This window comes from Chelonia mydas, chromosome 8 (genome assembly GCF_015237465.2).
Source record: "Chelonia mydas isolate rCheMyd1 chromosome 8, rCheMyd1.pri.v2, whole genome shotgun sequence".
In the NCBI taxonomy this organism is placed as follows: domain Eukaryota; kingdom Metazoa; phylum Chordata; order Testudines; family Cheloniidae; genus Chelonia; species Chelonia mydas.
The window spans coordinates 81717275-81741830 of record NC_057854.1 but is presented as its reverse complement, the minus strand read 5'-3'; the positions used below and the strand labels follow the sequence as shown (position 1 = coordinate 81741830).

At 38.6% G+C, this 24556-nt stretch overlaps 2 protein-coding genes across 43 annotated transcripts in view; one reads left to right on the top strand and one right to left on the bottom strand.

The window, feature by feature from the left end:
- The window catches only part of NEXN (nexilin F-actin binding protein), a 46138-nt gene extending 28964 nt beyond the window's left edge, over positions 1–17174 (top strand). For 8 of the 11 annotated variants that reach the window (XM_043521209.1, XM_037906795.2, XM_037906798.2 and 5 more), the window contains 5 exons: positions 5638–5835; positions 8949–9170; positions 14830–15015; positions 16248–16608; positions 16720–17174. In XM_043521209.1, coding sequence (XP_043377144.1) covers positions 5638–5835; positions 8949–9170; positions 14830–15015; positions 16248–16608; positions 16720–16733 — 981 coding nt within the window. In that variant the 3' untranslated portion in view covers positions 16734–17174. Of the gene's footprint in view, positions 1–5637; positions 5836–8948; positions 9171–14829; positions 15016–16247 lie in introns of all 11 variants that reach the window. The other 3 variants (XM_037906793.2, XM_043521210.1, XM_043521208.1) reach the window with 1 other exon arrangement.
- FUBP1 (far upstream element binding protein 1) overlaps positions 1–24556 on the bottom strand; it is a 65641-nt gene that overhangs the window by 4545 nt on the left and 36540 nt on the right. For 8 of the 32 annotated variants that reach the window (XM_043521207.1, XM_043521204.1, XM_043521203.1 and 5 more), the window contains one exon: positions 19692–24354. The exons of 5 other annotated variants lie outside the window; for them this stretch is intronic. In XM_043521207.1, the coding sequence (XP_043377142.1) occupies positions 24346–24354 (9 nt within the window). In that variant the 3' untranslated portion in view covers positions 19692–24345. Of the gene's footprint in view, positions 1–19691; positions 24355–24556 lie in introns of those variants that run through there. 19 more of the 32 variants (XM_027824990.3, XM_037906790.2, XM_043521194.1 and 16 more) reach the window with 11 other exon arrangements.

Genomic DNA, 24556 nt, shown 5'->3' with positions numbered 1-24556 from the left:
TAACAAAACCCCCTCACCATTAGTAAATTAAGTTTAATTCCATAAGATATAACATAAATGACGTGACTGCATAGCAATAACCAGAGACATTTAAGATGTTTAGGATCCTAAATTAACAGAATACATAGAAAGGCAAAGTTCCTAAAAATTATCTTACAAGAGAGTTGGAAAGTTATTTCCTCTCATCTTCCTGGCGTGAATTCAAGATTCCCCAAGAAGAGGAGATGACATTAAAAAAACCTAAAGCAGCAGTGCAGAAGGGACATTGACTCCTTATAGTGTTTAAAGTATTTGTGTAGTCATCAACTCTTTAGGAGAAACAGAAACTAAAAGTTAGGTCTTGATAGGTTAATCTGTCTTTTCCTTATAGGTTTCATACATTCTCCTGCAGATCTGTTCCACATTCTTCCCTAACAGCTGGCTCCCATTCCTTTGCTCAGATGGAATTTCTCCTCCACCCCATATTATTGAAGCAATATTTTAGTTAAAAAAAAAAAAAAAAGGCAGCTTTATTTTAAAGCTTTTGTCACCATCAAGTTAGTCACCGTCAGCCTGGAACATTCATCTTGGATCACTATCATTTTCTTTCAACTAAATTAGACTAGTAGAGGGATGCTCTATACAGAGGGATCAAAACACGTTCTCCCTCACATATCAGTCACATTACAGGCCCAGTGATATTTACCTCCACCATACTGCACAGTATGGAGATTGCAAAATATAAATATTCCCCAGTTCTGTATTTACAGAAGAGGTAAGGATGGCATGGGCTCATGTAGCCATACAAACAGGACAGCTGGTATACTAAACACATTGGGCTGAAGTCAGACCTAGTGCAATTCCACTTTTCATGTGGCTTTCACCAGGGATACAGTTGGCCCATTGTCTTCTCGTGAGTATGTGCGTCTCCATTAAATTGGCAATCAGGGTGCTTCTTCAGAGCTGCAGTTAGCACACTTCTCACTTCTACACATGCACAGTCCATTGACTGATTTCTCATCTGTGCAACTTCTGTTCATTTAGCTTCCCCGAGTCTTTCTGAAGTGGTGAAGAGATGAACTAATGCATTGCCAGCAAAAGGCTCCCACACTTCTTCTCCGGTTTAGATGTGGTTACCTTCTTTCAACGTGTAGATGTGCCATACAGGCATGTTTCATATTCATTATTAAGTGAAATGATAGCTACTTTGAGATTTTTTGTTTATTGCTTGGTCTTTGCCTCCACCTTGTGCAGATGCAATTCATCTCAACTGACATAAGCTTGCCCAATGCAAGAGAATTGAAGAGCTGGGAGTGGCAGGAGCAGCTGAGCTGCTCATAGGGCAGTACAGTAACTCCTCGCTTAACGTTGTACTTATGCTCCTGAAAAATGCAACTTTAAGCGAAACGATGTTAAGCGAATCCAATTTCCCCATAAGAGTTAATGTAAATAGAGGGGGTTAGGTTCCAGGGAAATTTTTTTTGCCAGACAGAAGACATATATAATATATATATACACACACACACATATATACAGTATAAGTTTTAAACAAACAATCCTGTACACAGAAATGATGATTGTGAAGCCTGGTTGAGGTGGTGGAGTCAGAGGGTGAGATATTTCCCAGGGAATGCCTTACTGCTAAATGATGAACTAGCACTCGGCTGAGCCCTCAAGGGTTAACAAATTGTTGTTAATGTAGCCTCACACACTACAAGGCAGCACAAATGGTTGGAGAGGAGACAGCATGGCAGAGACAGAGACACACACCATGTGTGAGAGAGGCGCATTGCCCCTTTAAGTACGACGACACCACTCTAACTACATTGCCTTTTTAAGTAGATCAGCAAGTTGAGACAGCAGCTGCTGCCAGCCAGCTCCCTCCGTCCTGAGCCCTGTCATGTCTCTCCCCCCCACCCATGGACATGGGGTCAGCTGGGGGCAGGAGCAGGGGGAAAGGGAACACCATGACATTAGCCCCCCTCTTCCCCACCCCCACCCCGTACAGCAAGCAGGAGGCTCCGGGGAGCAGCTCCACGGCAGAGGGCAGGAGCAGCACATGGCAGTGGGGGGAGAGACAGCTGAACTGCCGGCAATTGGTAGCTTGCTGGGCGGCTGCCACACAGGGAACTTAGGGGAGCGGGGAGCTGCTGGGGGGGCTGCCGGTCCACCCTGGTTCCAAGCCCCCACTAGCTCACTGCAATGGGCTGCTCTTCCTGCAAGCAGTGGATAAAGCAGGCAGCTGCCAAACAACGTTATAATGGAGCATTGCACAACTTTAAACGAGCATGTTCCCTAATTGATGAGCATGTTCCCTAATTGATCAGCAACGTAACAATGAAACAATGTTAACTCTTTAACTTTAAGTGACGACTTTAAGTGAGGAGTTACTGTATTAGAGGATGTCTTTAACAGACAGCAACAGCAGATAAGGGAGGGGCAAGAAAAGTCCTGAAAGAGTCGCGGGTAAAATGAGGAGGTAGGGACAAAGTAGTGCAACAAGACAAAACAGGTATGATTCCTGCAACAGTTAAAAGTACCAGATTCTACAGTGATGAGAACCATATGAATATAGGCATGGCTAGAAAGATGACCTAACAAAATAAGCAAAAAATGCACAAATCCATTTTTTAGTTTATGATGAGGCTGAAAGGTTCATTTTATAAAACAAAGATTTATGTTTCTGCTTGCTTTTAAACTTTTGATTTTGGTGGAGCTGGGTCTAAGACATTATTTGTGCTTACACACCTTAAGGAAGGAAAGGTATTAGAATCTTTAACAAAGTCATACAACCTTACACTCGTATCCATTAGGCTTTGGAAGCAAATAGTGTTAAAAGCCACACAGATGTTCAGCTTTGTCTCTTTGGATGTCAACTCTAATCCCACTAATTCTCTACTCACCAGTCTTCCAGGATAGACAAAATTTTGATTTAATTTATAGTGTCAAAATATCAAGCAAATTTTCTTTTTGAACAGAAACCTTAACGTTTCATGCCATCCTAACATATAAAAAAGCTTTTAAAAAGGCCATAAGGTATTTTTTTCTCCCTGTGTATGTCACTAAGGAATTTGGAAGGGGTGAGGAAAGGAGCTAGAGGGGAAGGCAGAAAAGAAAATAGAGGATGAAGAGGTGAATTATAAAAGACCACCTGCACTGTTCAAAGTTACATGGGACAGGCTACCATAGTGTATGACCATTTTTATAAAATTGTGTCTAAGTTGTGTGTCACATCTCAAAACAGCTTATGAAACTGAATTCAGTGTTTTATTACTTATTCCTTCAGATTTCTGAAGTGTAAACTTTAGTTACCCAGATCACAGAATAGGTGCCTATCTCAAATTAAACACAAAAAATAAACAAAGGACTGTCCATAAAACTCTGTCCACCTCATCTTCCTCCCTCCTCAAAACTGCTTTGCTGCATGCTTGAAAGGTTAGAGAAGGGGTCGGCAACCTGCAGCACGCTTGCCAAAAGCGGCACGCAAGCCAATTTTTACTAGCATGCGGCTGCCGGCTGGGGTCCCGGCTGCCGCTCCCGCTCAGCCCGCTGCCGGCCTGGGTGAACAGAACCCCAGGCCGGCAGCAGGCTGAGCGGGACTGGCAGCCGGGACCCTGGCTGGCAAGAGCCGGCAGATGGAACCCAGACCGGCAGCGGGCTGACGCCGCCGGTCTGGGGTTCTGTCCACTGGTGGAGTGTATTAAATTTCTCCCTGTAGGAATGTGCTACTTGTGGAGCACCAGGACTGCCAGCCGTAAGTGGTACACGGTAAGTACCACATTCCTAAGGGGAGAAATTTAATACACTACACCCCAAACAGCTGGCCCACTTCCCGCCCCCCGACTGCCCCCCTCATAACCCCTGATCCATCCAACCCCCCACCCCACTCCTTGTCCCCTGACCATCCCCTCCCGGGGCCCCCTGACTGCCCCCCTCAGAACCCTCCACCGATACAACCCCACCTGCTCCTTGTCTCCTGACCACCTCCTCCTGGGGCCCTCCCCCCATCTGACCCCCTGGGATCCCCTCCCCCATCTAAGCCTCCCTGCTCCCTGTCCCCTGACTGCCCTGACCCCTATCCTGACCCCTGACAGGCCCCCCGGGACTCCCACACCTATCCAGCCACCCCTGTTCCCCATCCCCTTATCATGCCACTCAGAGCATCAGGACCAGGAGCCGTAAGTAGTACACCGTAAGTAGCATGTTCCTATGGGGGGCAATTTAATACACTACACCTGTCCCCACTCAGCCTGCTGACGGTCTGGAGTTCTTAAAATATGTTCTCTCACCCCTTATAAAAAATTACACTACAATTAGCTTAAAAATTTGAAAACTTAAACTTTGTTTGTATACTACAGTAATCGTTACAAAATGTATAATGTTAATAAATACATAGGTTTGATGAAACAAAGTAGTTGTACTTATGTGCCTGTGCTTAATTTGTGTTTTCGATGATTTACCTTCTAAAAAAATCTCGCATGTCTCGCACTCCCCAGAAAGGGCACCCCACGTTAAGAACCACTGCACTATACTGATAAGATCGGCATTTTAATTTAATTTTAAATGAAGCTTCTTAAACATTTTAAAAACCTTGTTTACTTTACATACAACAATAGTTTAGTTACATAATATAGACTTATAGAGATAGACCTTTTAAAAACGTTAAAATGTATTACTGGCACGCGAAACCTTAAATTAGAGTGAACAAATGAAGACTTGGCACACCACTTCTGAAAGGTTGCTGACTTCTGGATTAGAGTATCAGAGGGAATTAAAGAACATAACACAAAAACGGCCATACTGGGTCAGACCAAAGGTCCATCTAGCCCAGTATCCTGTCTTCCTACAGTAGCCAATGCCAGGTGCCCCAGAGGGAATGAACAGAACAGGTAATCATCACGTGATCCATTCCCTGTCGCCCATTCCCAATTTCTGGCTGTACATAGAAATGTTCTGAAAATGTGGAAAGCACTGGATTTAAAGTAAAAGTATAATTCAGTTTATATGCAAAAAACCCCACAAACTGTTGTTTAAGAATGTTCTCCGTTCTTTATACATTGTTTGTGTAAATGCCAGTATGTTAACGTAGATTAAAGAAAACTGAATACAAATACACAAAATTTGCTTAGAAATGGAGAATATATATGGTTTGTACAGCATTGTTTATCTAAGAATGTAACTTTACATAATTATCACAGTACAGTGAAGATTATGCATGATTTATTCACCCGATTTTAACTGGGAAAATGAATTAGATGTTAAGCAATCTGTCTGATCAGTTAGAACTGAAGCTTTCCTGGCTCCCATTCCTTTGCTCAGATGGAATTTCTCCTTCACCCCATATTAGTGAAGCAATATTTTAGTAAAAAAAAAGCTTTATTTTAAAGCTTAGGATACACTTGTTTTGCTTCAATAAGCTCAAAATTTTACTTCTGTGTTAAATTGATTAAAAGTAAGTGGGAAAGATAGGACACTAATACAAAACACAAATAAATCAATGTTGTCTAGTCTTCTACATTAAAGCATGTGTCATCTTACTTCACTGTGAATTAGAGATAGCAAAAGGTCCAAATATCACATCCTCAAATTTTGTATTCTAAATTTAGCACAAGTACTCAAATTGTATCAAAAGTGGCAACAGATAATTATTTTCAATAGGTACTGGATGATGAGACCCCAGAGATGTTTAAAACAGTTTCTCAAGAATCTCTTACACCAGGTAAACTGGAAATTAATTTTGAGGAGTTACTGAGACAAAAAATGGAAGAAGGAAAGAGACGCACTGAAGAAGAGCGCAGGCAAAAGTTGGAAATGGAGAAGCAAGAATTTGAACAGCTCAGACAAGAAATGGGAGAGGTTTGTATTCTCGAAAATAATTGAATGAAAGGTCATACAGGGTTACCTCCCTGATAGCAAATAATGAATGGATCATTGCTTAAAATTCTAAAATTTGAAGATTTTAGGTGTAGTTAGATTGGTACTTCCAAAAAAAAAAAAAAAAAAAAAAGTGTTGCCTAGAAAAAAGGGAATGGAAAAAGGAAAACTAATATATCTAACACTTTAAAAAAATTGTTTTCCATTCGAAAACTTGTGTTCCCTTTTTAATTGCTTTGAATACAGGTTAATACACTTTGCCCTCCCGAACTGAGAACTTCAGCAACTTTAGACTTGTAAAGCGGTCCACCTCCATAGTAGCTTCTGCAAGTTTTGCTACATCCTTTGCTGAAAAGCTGTTTTGTAACTTCTTACAGTTATACTTGGAGAATCATATCTATAATCCTCCTACAGCTAATGTACAAAAAGATAATTATTTCCTCTATTGTTGATCTTATGATTTTGCCCTATTTGGTGTTTTTTCTTAAAGCTCCAGATCGTTGAGTGATGCAATTACATAAAAAAACTGTTTCAATTTAAAAAGTTTTAGGCCTTGTGCTTGCAGAAAATAGCTTGCAAATGCTAAGAAACTAGAAGGTAAATTAAAACAACCCACATATTATTTTTTAAAATCTCAATTATAAAATGAATCAAATGATTTTTGAATGCTTAGGGAGAGCAATAATTGGAGTTGGAAATACTGTCAAAACCTTTCAAAGTTAGCAAACGAGGAATATGCAGCTCATGCCTGGAGGATCCCAGGTCAGTAATAAGGGTTTTAGGATTTGAGATTTCCAAACATGTTTGGGATTGCATCTTAAACTAATTAGAGTGTACTATCAACACTGAAATGAGAGAGAAGAGGTAACAAGAAAAAACGTGAAGTGAGGGCAATGATTTAGTTCAGTCCAAAATTGTTGTTAAGATGTTATTGCTTATGGGGTTTTTTCTATTTAAATATCCTTCCAGCATTTTTAAACTAGTCAGAATATCCAGTTTGCCTTTTACTATTAAGTTGTATGCAATTTAAATTCATATAGTGTAACTTACCTGCACTGTGGTATCATGATTTTCTAAGAAATATTTAAAGCATTACTTAAATTTTTCCTTTTTCAAAAGCAGCTTTTTTATTTTTGGAGAGTAGGTTTTGTTATGGCATATTGCATTCAGTGAGCATTGATTCTGTTAAGAAAAAATTGGACTGTTGGTGAAGAATAGCATAGGGTATTGGGCAGCATGATACATAAGATTCTTACTCTGTCTACGTGGTCACCAGTTACAAGATCACGAATTACTAAAACTTGTTACGAGGACTGTCGATTAATCACAGTTAACTCACGTGATTAACTCAAAAAAGTAATCACAGTTTTAATTGCACTGTTAAACAACAGAATACCAATTGAAATGTATTAAACATTTTGGAGGTTTTTCTACATTTTCATATATATTGTATTCTGTGTTGTAATTGAAATCAAAGTGTATATTTTTATAATATTTACACTGTAAAAATAATAGTATTTTTCAATTCACCTCATACAAGTACTGTAGTGCAATCTCTGTCATGAAAATGCAACATACAAATGTAGATTTTTTTTTTTGTTAATTACATAACTGCACTCAAAAACAAAACTATGTAAAACTTTAGAGCCTACAAGTCCACTCAGTCCTACTTCTTGGTCAGCCAATCGCTAAGACAAACAAGCTTGTTTACATTTACAGGAGATAATGCTGCCCTCTTCTTATTTACAATGTCACCTGAAAGTGAGAACAGACTGTCAGAAGTCTTAAAAGAGCAAGACTCCGATGCGGAAACTACAGAACCCGAACCACCAAAAATGAAAATCAACCTCCTGCTAGTGACATGACTCAGACGATGAAAATAAACATGCGTCCGTCTGCACTGCTTTGGATTGTTATCGAGCAGAACCCGTCACCAACATGGACGCATGTCCCCTGGAACGGTGGTTGAAGCATGAATGGACATATGAATCTTTAGCACATCTGGCAAATAAATATCTTGCGATGCTGGCTACAACACTGCCATGAGAATGCCTGTTCTCACTTTCAGGTGACATTGTAAACAAAAAGTGGGCAGCATTGGCTCCTGCAAACGTAAACAAACTTGTCTGTCTGAGCGATTGGCTGAACAAGAAATAGGACCAAGTGGACTTGTAGGCTCTAAAATTTTACACTGTTTTATTTCTGAATGCGGTTTTTTTGTACATAAATCTACATTTGTAAGTTCAACTTTCATGATAAAGAGATTGCACTACAGTACTTGTATGAGGTGAATTGAAAAATACTATCTCGTTTTTTTACAGTGCTTGTAATCAAAAATAAAAATAAAGTGAGCACTGTACACTTTGTATTCTGTGTTGCAATTGAAATCAATATATTTGAAAATGTAAAACACACCCAAAATGTTTAAATAAACGGTATTCTATTATTAACAGTGCAATTAATTGTGATTTAATTTTTTTAATCGCGCGACAGCTCTAGTTGTTATCCATGTTAACAGTTCACCAACTTATTTCACACAGGTCAATGGTCTCACATTCCCAGTGGGCAAAGGTCTATGCCAAAAAAATACTAGATGCCAGTCTCACCAGAAACACAGACATGAAGACTGAACTATGCTTTTACTCTTAGAAGAGTAAAGTACACTGGCATGAAGCATCTTGAGGTGCCACGACTGTTTTGTGAGAGAAGACTCTGCCTCCAGGACTATCTAGTGTTTATGCAATGCCAGATCAATAAAGCACCCTTCACATGGACTGACTTCACAGAACAGTAACTTGAGGGGACTGTATGGAGAGGCAAGAGCCTTTCAAACTAATAAAATTGGTTTAGAAGCAAATATAATTGGAGTATTTTTACCTTTTAAAAAAATATGTACCTGTCTTGTATGCCTGGCACTTTAAAAGAAATTAAAAGTGAAGGTCCCTGCACTGGGGAACTAGATCTACCACCATTGTCATGGTTTCATTAGATTTAAGGAAAATGTAGTTAGTTACACTTGGCATTTTTTGCACAAAAACAGTTTTCAAAATCAGGCACACTTATACTTGTTTTGTTATGTTGTAATTTCTTAACAGGAGGAAGAAGAGGCTGAAACCTTTGAATTAAGCAGGGAATATGAAGAACTAATAAAGTTAAAAAGAAGTGGTTCTATTCAGGCAAAGAACTTAAAAAGCAAGTTTGAAAAAATTGGAAAATTGTCTGAAGAAGAAATACAGAAAAAAATTGAAGAGGAGCGAGCTAGAAGAAGAGCAGTGGACCAGGAAATAAAAGAGAGGGAAACAGAGAAATTTCATGAGGCAAGTTATTTTCAGCGTCAACAATTGCTAAAAATGTTGTCACATTAGTTTAGCTGTTAGGACACTAATGACCTGTTCCTTCATCCTCAGTAAGCTGCATTCGAGGTGCAAGAGTGAACTTGTCCAAAGCATCTCATGACCCTAAAGTGAACAATGCTGCCCTTCCAGCAGAGTTCCCTCTGTCTCCATAGTGATCCCCCCCTACTCCCTCCTATGGCCATCTGAGGAGGTCCCTCCTGGCCAAACCTTAGGGAACCAGCAGCCTCGCTCTTCCCACCAACTTATTTTCTCTTATTTGCAAAGGTTTTAGTATGCATTTGCTCTTGGCTCCACACCTATTAACTCCCCACACCATCTCTCACCATCCACTTATACTTCTCAGTCTGCAAACCTGCCATTTCTCTGGCAAATGGCTGATGTGTGGAACATCCATGTGTTTAAACATTGTGACAGATTTTAATCACTTCTCTCTATAAAAGCTGTTTAAGATGGTTCCCTATTGTTTTTATTAAATCAGGTTTTTAATGTTATAGCTTAGGGAGGAGGAGGTCCCTGCCCAGGTTGCTCAGGGACTTAAGGGTTCAAGTAATGGGTCCCTGCCTAGGTTTCTCAAGGTTCCCATTTGAGGAGCAGAGAGAGGGAGCCCTGTTGCCCAGGAGCAATCTTTTCCTTGAGGGGAGGTCATAGGAAGCAGGCTAGGCAGCTACTTTTTCACAAGGGGGAAGGAGGAGGAGGAATTAGCACTTTCCAATTTGTAACTTCCAACAGTCCAGGACCTGCTCCATGTCCTATTCTCCCTTCCCCGTCTGTGAATAATGCAGTGGCCCAACTTCCTGAACCCTTTCTCTGCTAGGAAAAACAAACTTTGGCACCTGAGCTCTCTCCCTGATATACACTCCCATCCCCTCTGAGGGGCAGCAAGGAGATAGGAGGGGCAAAAAAGAGCATAACCCCTTAGCTGCCCGGAGGGTCCCTTTTCTTCCCCTCACCCCCTTAGCAGCCATTGTGAAATGTTGCTTGAGAACGTAGTGAAGTCAGGAGGTCTGAGTCTCACTTTCAGTCCCTCCACCCACTCTCCAGTACTGTCTTTTTCACACAACCTCAAAGTCCTTCGAGTGCCTTTATGCCTCCCCCGCCCACACTTACCTTGATTAAATAACTGAACCCCTATTCATTTAACATAATGGGTACTGGAACTAGGCCCCAAGCTGTGTAGTTTCATAGATATTAAGGTCAGAAGGGACCATCATGATCATCTAGTCCGACCTCCTGCACAACGCAGGCCACAGAATCTCACCCACCCACTCCTGCGATAAACCTCTCACCTATGTCTGAGCTATTGAAGTCCTCAGATCATGGTTTAAAGACTTCAAGGTGCAGAGAATCCTCCAGCAAGTGACCCGTGCCCCATGCTACAGAGGAAGGCGAAACCCTGCCAGGGCATCTTCCAATCTGCCCTGGAGGAAAATTCCTTCCTGACCCCAAATATGGCGATCAGCTGAACCCTGAGCATATGGGCAAGATTCACCAGCCAGACACCCAGGAAAGAATTCTCTGTAGTAACTCAGATCCCACCCCATCTAACATCCCTTCACAGGCCATTGGGCCTATTTACCATGAATAGTTAAAGATCAGTTCATTGCCAAAATCATGTTATCCCATCATATCATCTCCTCCATAAACGTATCGAGTTTAATCTTAAAGCCAGATAGGTCTTTTGCCCCCACTGCTTCCCTTGAAAGGCTATTCCAGAACTTCACTCCTCTGATGATTAGAAACCTTCGTCTAATTTCAAGTCTAAACTTCCCAATGACCAGTTTATATCCATTTGTTCTTGTGTCCACATTAGTACTGAGCTTAAATAATTCCTCTCCCTCGCCGGTATTTACCCCTCTGATATATTTATAGAGAGCAATCATATCTCCCCTCAACCTTCTTTTGGTTAGGCTAAACAAACCAACCTCCTTGAGTCTCCTTTCATAAGACAAATTTTCCATTCCTCGGATCATCCTAGTAGCCCTTCTGTACCTGTTCCAGTTTGAATTCATCCTTCTTAAACATGGGAGAACAGAACTGCCCACAGTATTCCAGGTGAGGTCTCACCAGTGCCTTGTATAACGGTACTAACACCTCCTTATCTCGACTGGAAATACCTCGCCTGATGCATCCCAAGATCGCATTACCTTTTTTCACGGCCATATCACATTGGCGGCTCATAGTCATCCTGTGATCAACCAATACTCCAAGGTCCTTCTCCTCCTCTGTTACTTCTAATTGATGCGTCCCCAGCTTATAACTAAAATTTTTGTTGTTAATTCCCTAAATGCATGACCTTACACTTCTCATTATTAAATTTCATCCTATTACTTTTACTCCAGTTTACAAGGTCATCCAGATCCTCCTGTATGATATCCTGGTCCTTCTCTAAATTGGCAATACCTCCCAGCTTTGTATCATCTGCAGACTTTATTAGCACACTCCCACTTTTTGTGCTGAGGTCAATAATAAAAAGATTGGTCCCAAAACCGATCCCTGAGGAACTCCACTGGTAACCTCCCTCCAGCCTGACAGTTTACCTTTCAGTATGACCCGCTGCAGTCTCCCTTTTAACCAATTCCTTATCCACCTCTCAATTTTCATATTGATCCCCATCTTTTCCAATTTAACTAACAATTCCCCATGTGGCACCGTATCAAACGCCTTACTGAAATCTAGGTAAATTAGATCCACTGCGTTTTCTTTGTCTAAAAAAATCTGTTACTTTCTCAAAGGAGGAGATCAGGTTGGTTTGGCACAATCTACCTTTTGTAAAACCATGTTGTATTTTGTCCCATTTACCATTGACCTCAATGTCCTTAACTACTTTCTCCTTCAAAATTTTTTCAAAGACCTTGCATACTACAGATGTCAAACTAACAGGCCTGTAGTTACCCAGATCACTTCCCCCCGCCCCCCGCTTTTTTAAAAATAGGAACTATGTTAGCAATTCTCCAGTCATACGGTACAACCCGAGTTTACAGATTCATTAAAAATCCTTGCTAATGGGCTTGCAATTTCATGTGCCAATTCCTTTAATTTTCTTGGATGAAGATTATCTGGGCTGCCCGATTTAGTCCCATTAAGCTGTTGGAGTTTCGCTTCTACCTCAGTTATGGTAATATCTACCTCCAGATCCTCATTCCCATTTGTCATGCTACCATTATCCCTAAGATCCTCATTAGCCTTATCAAAGACTAAGGCAAAGTATTTGTTTAGATATTGGGCCATGCCTAGATTATCCTTAACCTCCACTCCATCCTCAGTCTTTAGCGGTCCCACTTCTTCTTTCTTGGTTTTCTTATTTATATGGCTATAGAACCTTTTACTATTGGTTTTAATTCCCCTTGCAAGGTCCAACTCTACTTGACTTTTAGCCTCTCTCACTTTATCCCTACATGTTCTGACCTCAATAAGGTAGCTTTCCTTGCTGATCCCTCCCATCTTCCACTCCCTGTATGCTTTCTGCTTTTTCTTAATCACCTCTCTGAGATGCTTGCTCATCCAGCTTGGTCTATAACTCCTGCCTATGAATTTTTTCCCCTTTCTTGGGATGCACTTCCGCTAGCTTCTGCAGCTTTGACTTAAAGTAATCCCAGGCTTCCTCCGCCTTTAGATCCGTAAGTTCTTCAATCCAATCCACTTCCCTAACTAATTTCCTTAATTTTTGAAAGTCAGCTGCTGCTAAGTTGTGGCATAAAATCACCTCAGCAGACTGTGGCTTTGGACACTGTCCATATTATGGTTCGATACTGTTAAAATTAAAATGTCTTTTAAATAACAAATCTTAAGAAATTATTCTAATGGTTTTCCTTCTCACCACATTCTATTTTGCCTTATCCCTTATTTTATTTTCCTTTCCCTTCTGTCTTTTCTTCAGGTATTTTTCCTTTTTAACCCTTGCTAAACAAGCTAATTTCCAGGTAGATAAGAAAAAACAATCCCCAAAGTTAAGAGAGGAGCTGACTTCTGGCAGATGCATCCTTTTTGATAGTAGACCTCCCCTGCACTCCCCAGAAATCCTCTTTACTATCATGTCCTGTCTTCCTCACCAGTTCCCAATTGCTTCCTGTTTGGGAACAGAGGTGGCAGCAGGGGAAAGTCATATTGGAGAGGAGGCCAGGTTTGAATTGTCAGTGTTCAAAGTGAATTCTGAGAAGGCCACAGGTTAAAAAAAGGAGCTAACGAGTTTTCAGTGTGAAGGGAGAGGTTTAGAAAAAGGAAACACTGAAGTATGGCGCCTTAGTAGTGAAGGGACAGTTGTGTTCTTTGTTAGTGGTACAGTACAGTTTAACCTATTTTTGCTTCCCTTTTCCTTAAAGGCTTCTTGCAGAAGGGAGAATTCCACCCACCCCCCCCTTTGGCATAGGGACTGCTGTAACAAACCGCTTAAGAGGAAAAAAGAAAATCCCCACCAGTTTTCTAAAACAAGCAGGGTGGGCTTTTATTTATTTTTTAAATAGAAAAAGATGGTCAAAAGAAGCACAGGAAGCTTGGGAATAGTCAAGAAGGGTTTGGGGAGGCTTTACAGTTAAGCTCCACCCAGTAAATTGTCCCCCCGCCCTTACCGAAACAAGAAATGACAAGTGCTTAAAGGGTTGTTGTAACCCCTGTTTTTCTATTTTGTCTATTACTTTCTTGCACTACAATTTCTTTGAGCAGAGTACCACATATCTCTATGTAGACCCAGGATAGCAGGCTGATGTATAGGATTTTACATGTATACCACAATCCTGAACACCACACACTAATTATTGAGGGGAAACAGCAGAGCAACTGGGCAATTCCTTGTTCACTTAGCTTATTTATGCAAAGCTTGGGGGGGGGGGGGGGGGAGTGAAAGCAACATTGTTCTCATAGTTGGTCATCTTCTTTCTCAGCCTCCCTTCCAGAAAATTTGACCTACATACACAAGAGCTAGTGTAATATTATATGGGGGATAGTGCCCAGAAGTCTCTGAATGAAGATTGGAACTTGTGCTGAGTGCTATACAAGGTATCTTGAAACTGACCCTTGTAGGAATACTCAGCTACTGTCAAGACTTTGTCTTGAAATAGTTCTCAGTGTAACATCCTGTGGAGATAAGGCAGAGGTAGTTTGATGTACCTAGTTGAGGTAAACCCCAGGTGTGGCAAAGTATAGGATTGTATATAGGTAACAACTAGTGCCCTATATCTAGTAGAAGTTTACATTAAAATAAGTAGCTCAGGATAGGCATCTCACCATAAACTTTTTTTTGTTTTTTTTTGGCAGTGAAGACAACCTAGCCTTTAATTGTGTTTATAATAGGGAGTCTGGGTTTTAAATTAATTTAGCATGTTCTAAAGCATTATTGCTTCATTTCAATTAAAGGTTCATAATGGTAAAGCTACCTAGTGAATATCTAACCCCTAAATCCCAGTCTAGACCAGCCTTCAGATGCTGTTATACTTAAGGGGTTTTAACTGCTACAGCATTCTGGCTGGGTCATGCTGCCCCCAGGAACAAGGATAACATGAACCCTTCAGCTTTAAGCTAGCCTATTTACTGTTTATTGGTACAGTCTATTGTCAGTATTATGATTAAAAGTGAAGTTCTGAACTTTATTATTTTACTGAATTTTTTTATTCCTTAAACTGAAAAGGATGATGAGATAGATGTGAAGCCTGCCAAGAAATCTGAGGCTCCATTCACCCATAAAGTAAACATGAAGGCTAGATTTGAGCAAATGGCAAAGGCAAGGGAAGAGGAGGAACAGAGAAGAATTGAGGAACAAAAATTACTACGTATGCAGTTTGAACAGAAGGAAATTGATGCTGCATTACAGAAGGTATGGAGGATTAAAAATACCCTCTCCAGAGATGTTCCTCAAGAACCAAGAATTTTCTATTAATTTAATGTTAGTGAAATGCATGTTTTAAGTGTTGGATTGTTTCGTTAGTAGCAACATTACCATAATCACAATAGTCTTGATACTGCAAAAATTTACAGAAACAGTTGAAATAATGAAATATCTAGTAAAATTGCTTTTGGAATTTGCAGATATTCCTGTTTAAAGGAATTAATCACAGTTAACTCAAGCGATTAACACAAAACAAATTAACTTAATTTAAAAATAATTAATCACAATCTGTTTTAATTGCACTGTTAAATAATAGAATACTAATTTACATTTATTATAATTTTGGATGTTTTTCTACATTTTCAAATATATTGATTTCAATTACAACAGTGTACAATGCTCACTTTATATTATAGATTACAAATATTTGCACTGTAAAAAATAAAATAAATAGTATTTTTCAATGTGAGGTTCTATTGTGGAAGTGCAACTTACAAATGCATAATTTATTTATTTATTTATTTATTTTTTTTAACATAGCTGCTCTCACTCCTACTTGTTCAGCCAATCGCTAAGACAAACCAATTTGTTTACCTTTATGGGAGATAATGTTGCCCACTACTTATTTATAATGTCACTTGAAAGTGAGAACAGGCATTCGGTATGGCACTGTTGTAGCCAGCACTGCAAGGTATTTACGTGTCAGATGTGCTAAACATTCGTATGCCTCTTCATGCTTCGACTTGTAGAAAAACATCCACAAATATTTATAATTTAAATTGGTATTCTATTATTAACAGTGCAGTTAAAACCGTGACTAACTGCAATTAATATTTTTAATACTTTAACAGCTCTAATACATACATAATGCTGTAGAGAAAATAGATATGTTTTCCTTTAAACATTTGGCCAGTTCTCAAATAAGAAGGAAGCAACATACATTCTTATATTGTTCCCCAGATTCCACCTCTGCACCCCACCCCCATATTAAGCTGTCTTCCCTAACTTTCCCATTATGCCTTTCTTGTTCAGTATATAGATTGTGATATTGATGCATAATCCATTATTATCCAGTATGCTTGCGTTGGAGTTGCCATCTCCTTTCCCCAAAATTTTAGTTTTTTCTAACTTTCATATGGCCAAAGGTTTACGAGGCATTGTCGTAACATGAACAGTTTGCAGTGTTTGAAATTCTCTAAATCAATTTATTTTTAACACAGAAAAGGGAAGAGGAGGAGGAGGAAGAGGGAAGTATTATAAATGGTTCTACTTATGAAGATGAAGAGAACCAAGCTCGGTCAGGAGCTCCATGGTTCAAGAAACCCCTAAAGAATGTATCAGTTGTAGATAGTGAGCCAGTAAGATTTACTGTTAAAATTACGGGAGAGCCAAAACCTGAAGTCACATGGTGGTTTGAAGGAGAAATGTTGCAGGACTCCGAGGACTATCAGTACATTGAAAGAGGAGAAACTTATTGCCTTTACTTACCAGAAACTTTCCCAGAAGATGAAGGAGAATATATGTGTAAAGCGGTCAATAGCAGAGGTACAGCAGCTAGCACCTGTATTCTCACCATTGAAAGTAAGAGTTAATGTTTTATCTTGTTTTGTTTGAGTGCCGAATTACTTTACACCCCTTTCCTGTTACAAAGTTTCCTATTCCATTTTTCTTGACTCTCCTTTTCTTTTCTAGCTGACGACTACTAATGCTCTACTTTTGCTGGAACCTTCCTCTCAACTTTCTTACTGCATCCATCTCTTTTTCTGTGGTGGGGCCAATAAAAGGAAACTAGGAAGTGTCATTCCTATATCAGATAGGGATATCCTTTGTACTGCATGAGTGTTCAAGTTCTGTTACAATGTGAAATTTGGTATCAGAGGCGTGTTACACTAAAACAAGGACTGCTATGAAAAAACCCAACTATAGAAAAAATTGAATTGTACTTGTGTTCCTACCTTTGAAGACCAATTACTCTGTAGTATAACAGTTAAATACACAATCTGGAAGTTCGAGAGGTAGGAATACATTCTGCATGAGCACTAAGTTTTTAGCTGCTTTATTTTGTCTCAGACTTAACAGGCAAAAGTGAATGTTTCTGGAATAAAAGTAATGTACTATTTTTAAACAATAAAAGGTTATGTAATGGTTTAAACTTTGTTTTGTTTAATAAAACATTTTCCTTTCAATCAGCTTTCATAAATACTTACATTCAATGTAGTAATGGGGTGTGTAATTAGCCTGTAATCACTAATAATGTAAATTCATCACTAAAGTTTTGATAACTCAGACTACCACGACTTGCTTTTGAAGGTTGTTTTCCCCCCACTACTTTACCAGTTACCTCTGCGTCAAAATAGCGTTTCGCATATTAAACTAAATTTGTTGAAAGTACATTTGGGGATATATTGGAGAAAGTAGCTGCTGTATAAACCCCATTTTCATCCTCACCTGGTTGCAATTTTTGTTACTGCATCTTAGTGTATGTTTGGTTTTGTAGTGAAAAGACGACTAAGCATTAATTCTTTTATGGGAAATCCACAAAAACAAATGGATGTACGTGCCAGTGTCTCAAAACAGATTTTTGTTCAGATCAGCCTGTCCAACTTTGATAGGACTTTTTTTTAATACAAAGTACACATGCTTCAACTTCTTCTGAGGTTCAGCACTTTTATTCCTCAATATAATACAATAAGCTAGAGGCTGTACCCAAATGAATTCTCATGCAATCCTTTTGAAAGATGTTCTTAAAGAAAATAAAACAATGACTGTTTGAGGTTTTATTATAAGTTCTATATTCTGGTTGTTGGTTCTATTTGTTTGTATCAGCATATTTTTTAAACTTTTTTTTCTGGTTCTCAATGAACAATTACAATTAGATATATCCTGACAGAATTATTTTGCTGATCAGTTGCATGACAGTCTTCTGAATATTACAATTAGAAGATAAATTGTCAAATACATCTTGCTTCATTTCACGTAGGTAGTGTTTCTTCACAAAATTATTAAACTATTAGTTTGTAGGCACCTATAGGATAATAGGTGATAAGTAATACCCAACATGAATGTCAAGAACACATCATGCCAAACCAACCTGCTTCCTTCTTTGACAGGGTTTCTGGCCCAATGGATAAAGGGAGAAGTAGTAAATGTAAATTTTAATTTCAGTAAGGCTTTTTGACAGTCCCACATGACCTCCTCATAACCAAACTAGGCAAATGTGGTCTAGATGAAATTACTATAAGATGGATACACAACTGGTTGAAAGACAACTAACTCTGAGTACAATCAATGGTTTGCTGTCAAATTAGATGGACATATCCACTGGGATCCAGCAGGGGTAGGTCTTGGGTCTGATCACTATTCAATATTTTCATTAGTGACTTGGATAATGGAGCGGAGAGTATACGTATAAAAAGCCAAGTGCAAAGTAATATATGTGGAAATAAAAATCCAAATCTATAAATACAAAATGGCAAATAACTGGACTAGGCAGTTGTATTCAATTTCTGATCCATTATAGCCTCCATATCCTTTTTAGCAATACAAGTCAACAGTGTGATGCAGTTTCAAAAAAGGCAAATATCTGAGGTGTTTTAACTGGAGTGTTGTATGAAAGACAGCTTTTCCCACTCTACTCAGCGCTGGTGAGACTGCACATGGAACAGTGGCCCCAGTTTTGGGCGTCATGCTTATTCCAAAGGACAGCAACAAAAGTGATACCAAGGTTTAAAATCAGATGACTGATAAGGAAAGATTTAAAAAAATGGGTATGTTTAGTTTTGAGAAAAGACAGTGATCAGCTGTTCTCCCTGTCACTTATGTATGGACAAGCTTAATCTGCTGCAAGGAAGGTATCAGGAAAAATTTCTAATGGTAAGTTCCGGAGTAAATCATCAAGGGAGGCCGTGGAATCCCCATTACTGGAAGTTTAAGAACAGGTTAAACCAGGGGTGGGCAAACAATGGCCCATGGGCTGGATCAGGCCTGGGGGATTGCCACTCCTCTGGCGCCGCGGGCCCCACACCGCTGCTGGAAGTGGCTGGCACCACGTCCCTGTGGCCCCTGGGGTGGGCGGGGGGCAGAGGGCTCAGGAACAGGGAACCGTGGCCAATGGAAGCTTCGAGGGAGGTACCGCAGGCGAGGGCAGCATGCGGAGCCCTCTGCCCCATCCCCCAGGGGCCGCAGGGACATGCTGTTGGCTGCTTCCGGGAGTGGCATGGGAGCACCACTGCCACCCTGGAGCTGCTCCAGGTAAGCGACGCTGGGCCAGAGCCCGCCCCCCAACCCCTTGCCACACCCCTCCTGCACCTCAGCCGCTCCCCAACCCCCTGCCCCCCAAACCTCACCTGCTCCCACACCCCAACTCCCTGCTCCGGCCCTGCATTCAATTTCCCCACTCAGATGTGGCCTTCAGGTCAGAAAGTTTGCCCACCCCTGGGTTAAACCAACACCTGTCAGCAATGGTCTAGGTATACTTGGTCTGATCCTAGTACAGGAGGTGACAAGGACTAGTTTCCAGCCTTACATTTCAGTGTTTCTTGCATTAATTTATATCGTACTGTGAAAATAATCACAAATGTATGTATTCTCCATCTGACGCAGACATGTGAAAGTCAATATGAAGCCAGAAGGAAAGAGGGGGAAAGAAGACAAACATTATTTTGTACTATCCATCATTTTACATTTATTGAGAAAACCATAAAACCATACAAAAATGTTATACAGTTAATGTGTACCCATATTACATACAATGTCAATAATGCAAGCTCAAAACCACATTTTGTAAAGCATTCAATTTACCTCAAGTCCAAGCTGCATCTCCCTAAGACACTTCCCATCACAGTAGCCTTATAAAGCCAATCTTCTTTTTACACACGGGTAGTTTCTGTAGAGAACACTTTTCTCAGGACGAAAATGCATCTCACATGCATAAGAGAAATATGTGCATATACATGAGAGTTTTATAGGGTATTACTAGGGATGAGGGAACCCTGTCAACTGTATGCTTACTGGAAGACCCAAATTTTGCCAATTTACAACATGCAAAGGAAACATAGAAAAGCTATTTCACGAGGGGGGAAAATAGTTTCTAGCATCCAATAAAACTTTTATGGAAGAAGATGAAATATTTCATGTAAGATAGGCTGTGCAGTGAATAATAATACAACCTGCCTGGACACCAAAACACACTATAATACTTCTAAATGAAGGTTATTCTTCCAGCTGACATTGTATTTCATGCCATGTCCTACAGTATAAAGGCTGAAGAAAGTGATCTGTAAATGCTTTTACTATATTAAACGTTACACTTCCCCTACTTCCCTTTTAAAACTGCGGTACTCTCAACTTCCTATTTCATTTGCGAGGTTCTATCAAATCAAGATATATTTATTTAACGTCCCATTTTGGAAAGTTCAATTACTTTTCTACCAAACACAAAACAATCTTCGCTCAGAAATAAGATTCTAGTAATTTAAATGATCTTCTGTCCTCTAAAAAGAAATACTGTTTGGAGACTGATTTAAATAATAACACTACACTTAGCATAAAATATGCCTATAAGTCCAGCAATAAGTGAGCTGAAAATCAATATGCCACAAACACTAAACTGAAGCCATTATGACTTTCACATTCCCTCATTAATCCAAATAACTGGCCTGTCTTTTCTATTTCCTCCCACTTCCTAAATTTACTCAATTTAAGGTTTTAATTATTAAAATATTCACGTAACGGTGAAATAAAAAGCAGCATGTTTAAGGAAGTGAAACTGAAATCCCACCCCAGACAATAAATTCTTAGGATTTAAAACCCACTAGGGTACATACCTAGTTCTCATGTGAAAAATAAATGTGAGTTACATATCAAACTACAAGTAAACAAAAATGAAGTGGCTTGAGGGAATTAAGTGCAACTATTAATTTCAGAAGGTAAATATATCTAAGCTTGACTGCTCAGAAGAATATAAATTAAAATATATAGTTTAATATTATTAGCCACATAGTTTTTAAAACTAAACAGATTATTGAACATTTATGGTCAAGCAAATAGCACTTTAAAGAATGAGAAGTGATCAGACAGAAAAATTATACCCTACACCATTATGTATGGGATACATGTTTTGCCAATTTTACCTTCTACATGGACCCCTTCTATGGTCCGTGCTCATCGGCTCACCAATGGCATACACTCAAAGGATTCCTCTTTATTGGTAGTAACTATCTCAGGACCTGATTTTATGAGCTATGATTTGGTGCTTGCAGCATCTTCAGCACTGTGTGTGAAAATGAAGGCAGTATTTTTGAATATTTTTCTTTGATATAGATATAAGCAGGACTTTTGAAAAAGGATCAGCACATTTTATATATTGAATAAACAAAAACTGATGAGATGCTGCTTTAACTAAAAAACTGTACCAGACCATCGAATAAAACAAACATTTTAAACTGGCAAAAGTATACAGCAATTCAGTTAAAGTATCAAAGAACAGAAAATACTGATTGCTATATAGATAACGAAAAGATTATTTGCCATACAGTTAACATTTCACTTGTGCACATGCTTTCTAGTAAGACATACTATTCTGCAAAACTTGTGTCAATTTTCCTACTATATCAGATGGATAAGCAAACTAGTTTATCTAAAAATTTCACTAATATTATGTTGTATAACTTCTTTAAAAAAAGTCAAGTTATCAGTTCCAGTGACAAGAGAAACACACAGTATTCTATTTAGCTTTTAGGGGTGGGGTGGGAATAATGACCTGCCAATTATAAAAACATTTGTGAAGGCTGTTGAAGTTTCTAACCAAGTATTTCCTGCATCTTGGGGGGAAAAAAGTTTTGTTTTCCTTTGTTAAATTGTTACAATTCAGCTATTTGAGGAAAAAGTAACAAAAAATGACTTATTCAGATTAAGTTTAATTATTGCAGCAATCCACTCATCTTTTCTAAAAAATAAAGATACATTTACCCAGAAATGTGAACGGTTGTTTAAACAACTGAGAGACTTTCCACTGAAATGGAACCATGAGTAACAGAATGCATTTGGGGAAATCAGCAGATTGCTTTTGAATACACAACCACAAAAATCTCACAGGGACAACATTAATGTACTGAAATATGTATTTATATACTTCCTTAGGTTGTGCTTACCTGTTGCTTTTTGCAGCAGAACCTAAGGTGGAAGGTCTGGGAAGGCACTGTGAAGTATAAATAATTGCACTGTTTGCAATTAATAAAGATTTTATACCTTAAAATGAATCAAAATCAACAGCCTCCATTTTGTGAATGATAAAGAATCCAGTGAATTTAATTTTGTTCAGTTTAATTAGTAATAAATGCACCATTCTACTATAAGGTCATCTACAAAAGTATCATGCAAAATATCTTAACTATTAAACTTCATATCCTACACTAAAGATTGCAATATCTTCCTAGCTGTTTGTTTCAAACTACTACTAAAATTCCTAATCTAAAAAGGGGTAAGGTAGTTCCCTCCAGGTTCTACAAACACAATAAAATACATTGCTAATTATCTGAATAATAAAACTACTTCAAATTTCAAGCCTTAAGTTTTACTTCTCTATGCAGCCACCTTAAAAAAGTATTCTCAAAGCAACAAATGGTGCTCCAAAAAGATAAGGCTAATTAATACAGGCTTATAAAATAGTTTAACATATACCTGCATCACTACATGTCTGCAAACTAACTTAAGACAAAACAACTTCTGTCTATCAAGCAGTTCCAATCACTTTCATATTAACAAGATATGCACATTTTCATAAGCTAAATAATACAACCTTTGTCTCAGGAGCACTAGTGAAAAATGTTGTATTACTTAGATAACACAAGATTTTCTTTAGCTATTGCTGAACATTTCAAGAATACTTACCCATAAAGCTCACATATATATATGCACACCTATGTTTCTGAATTAAGAAGCAGTTATGATTTCCTAAGATATTAGCACTGTATTCCAACATAATATTCACACAAGTATGGCATTTGCATTATGTGGAACATTGACAAACGATACTGTTGCAGTTCATCAATTTGTCATTCTGATGTACTTACAGTGCAATGCTCCTTGAAGGAACAATCAAGGATGATACACAGCACAGTCCTCCTCACCCCTATAGAGCTAGTTCTATACTGGCTGGATCAAACCTGCACTTCAACAGACAATGGCAAGACAGACTGTATTGCATGTAGTCTAATATATGCAAAGAGCCAATAAATATGCAAACAGCAAACAATGAATTTCAACAGAATATCAGATTTTCAGTACGAGCAGTAATGTAACGAAAAAGTATATCAAATAATTTGATTCAACAACTGGTCTTGAGCATTTACACAACAGAACTTATCTGTACTGAATGAAGTTCTCTGTCAACCACTCCCCCCACCCCAAACAAAATATAAAGTTTCAATGTCAGATGCAATTCTGGTAACCACGTTCACCTTTCTACACTGATTTTTGAAATGAACTACTGCAAACTGAATGCTTAGAACATTTAATTATAAAAGCAAAAACCTTTTATAACTAATCTGAAAAATGTTTAAAATAGTTATGCTGAAACAGTCAAGTATCAAATTAAAAACAGAAAGGTTAACTTATAGCAGCTGTACAGGTCTGAAACAGTGGTCATGTATAAAAAGGGAAATTTCACTGTTAATGCAATGGAAGTATGCCAAAAGATCACCTTTTTAAACACATGCAGTTTTTAATCAAATAGAAAGAAAATAAAGGTATCAAGATTACTGGTGCTAGACAGCAAAATACAATAAATGAAAGAGATCCTCCATCTACAACTATTCTGAAAAGGGGAAAAACATGCCAATGACAAGTTTTTTAACTCATTCTAAGATTTCATGGGGGAAAAAAAAATCTCATTTGGGTACATATACCTTAATTCAGCATTACTAGTAAGTCCTAGAATTCTTTAAATACCCACATATCCAACTTACCGACACAGGAGGTTTCATATTATTTATTGTAAAGCACAAAACAGGCATTTTAAAAGTGAAAGTATACATTGAAAAAGTACATTTATATCACAAAGCATTGACCACATAATAATTGCAAATACATTTGCTGGAATGTGTACATCTACACTAATATACTAAAAACAAACCAATTTTCATTTCTACACAGAAATATTACCTCCTATCAGTAGTGATAGATATTTTGTACATTTTCAAAAACACTATTTTTAAACCAAACAAAATTAAGATCTTCATCAAGGCGTCTGCATCCATACATTTAACAAAGGTTTTTTCCCCCACACAATGAAGCAAATACTGTATTGTCCACTTCTTATTATTGGCCCTGTGCAGAAGAGATACATAAGAGATACACAAAAAGTTAAAGAAAATCCTTTAAATTGAGCTAACTCAGGAGTGAAGCCTTTAAGAAAGAAAAATTGGTTAATGTAAATGGTGGTGGCTTCTTGCATGGTTTTCTAAACCCTGGGGGAGAAAAATTTTTAATCAAAAGCACTGAGCGTTCTGAAGAGATAGAGAACTCAAGT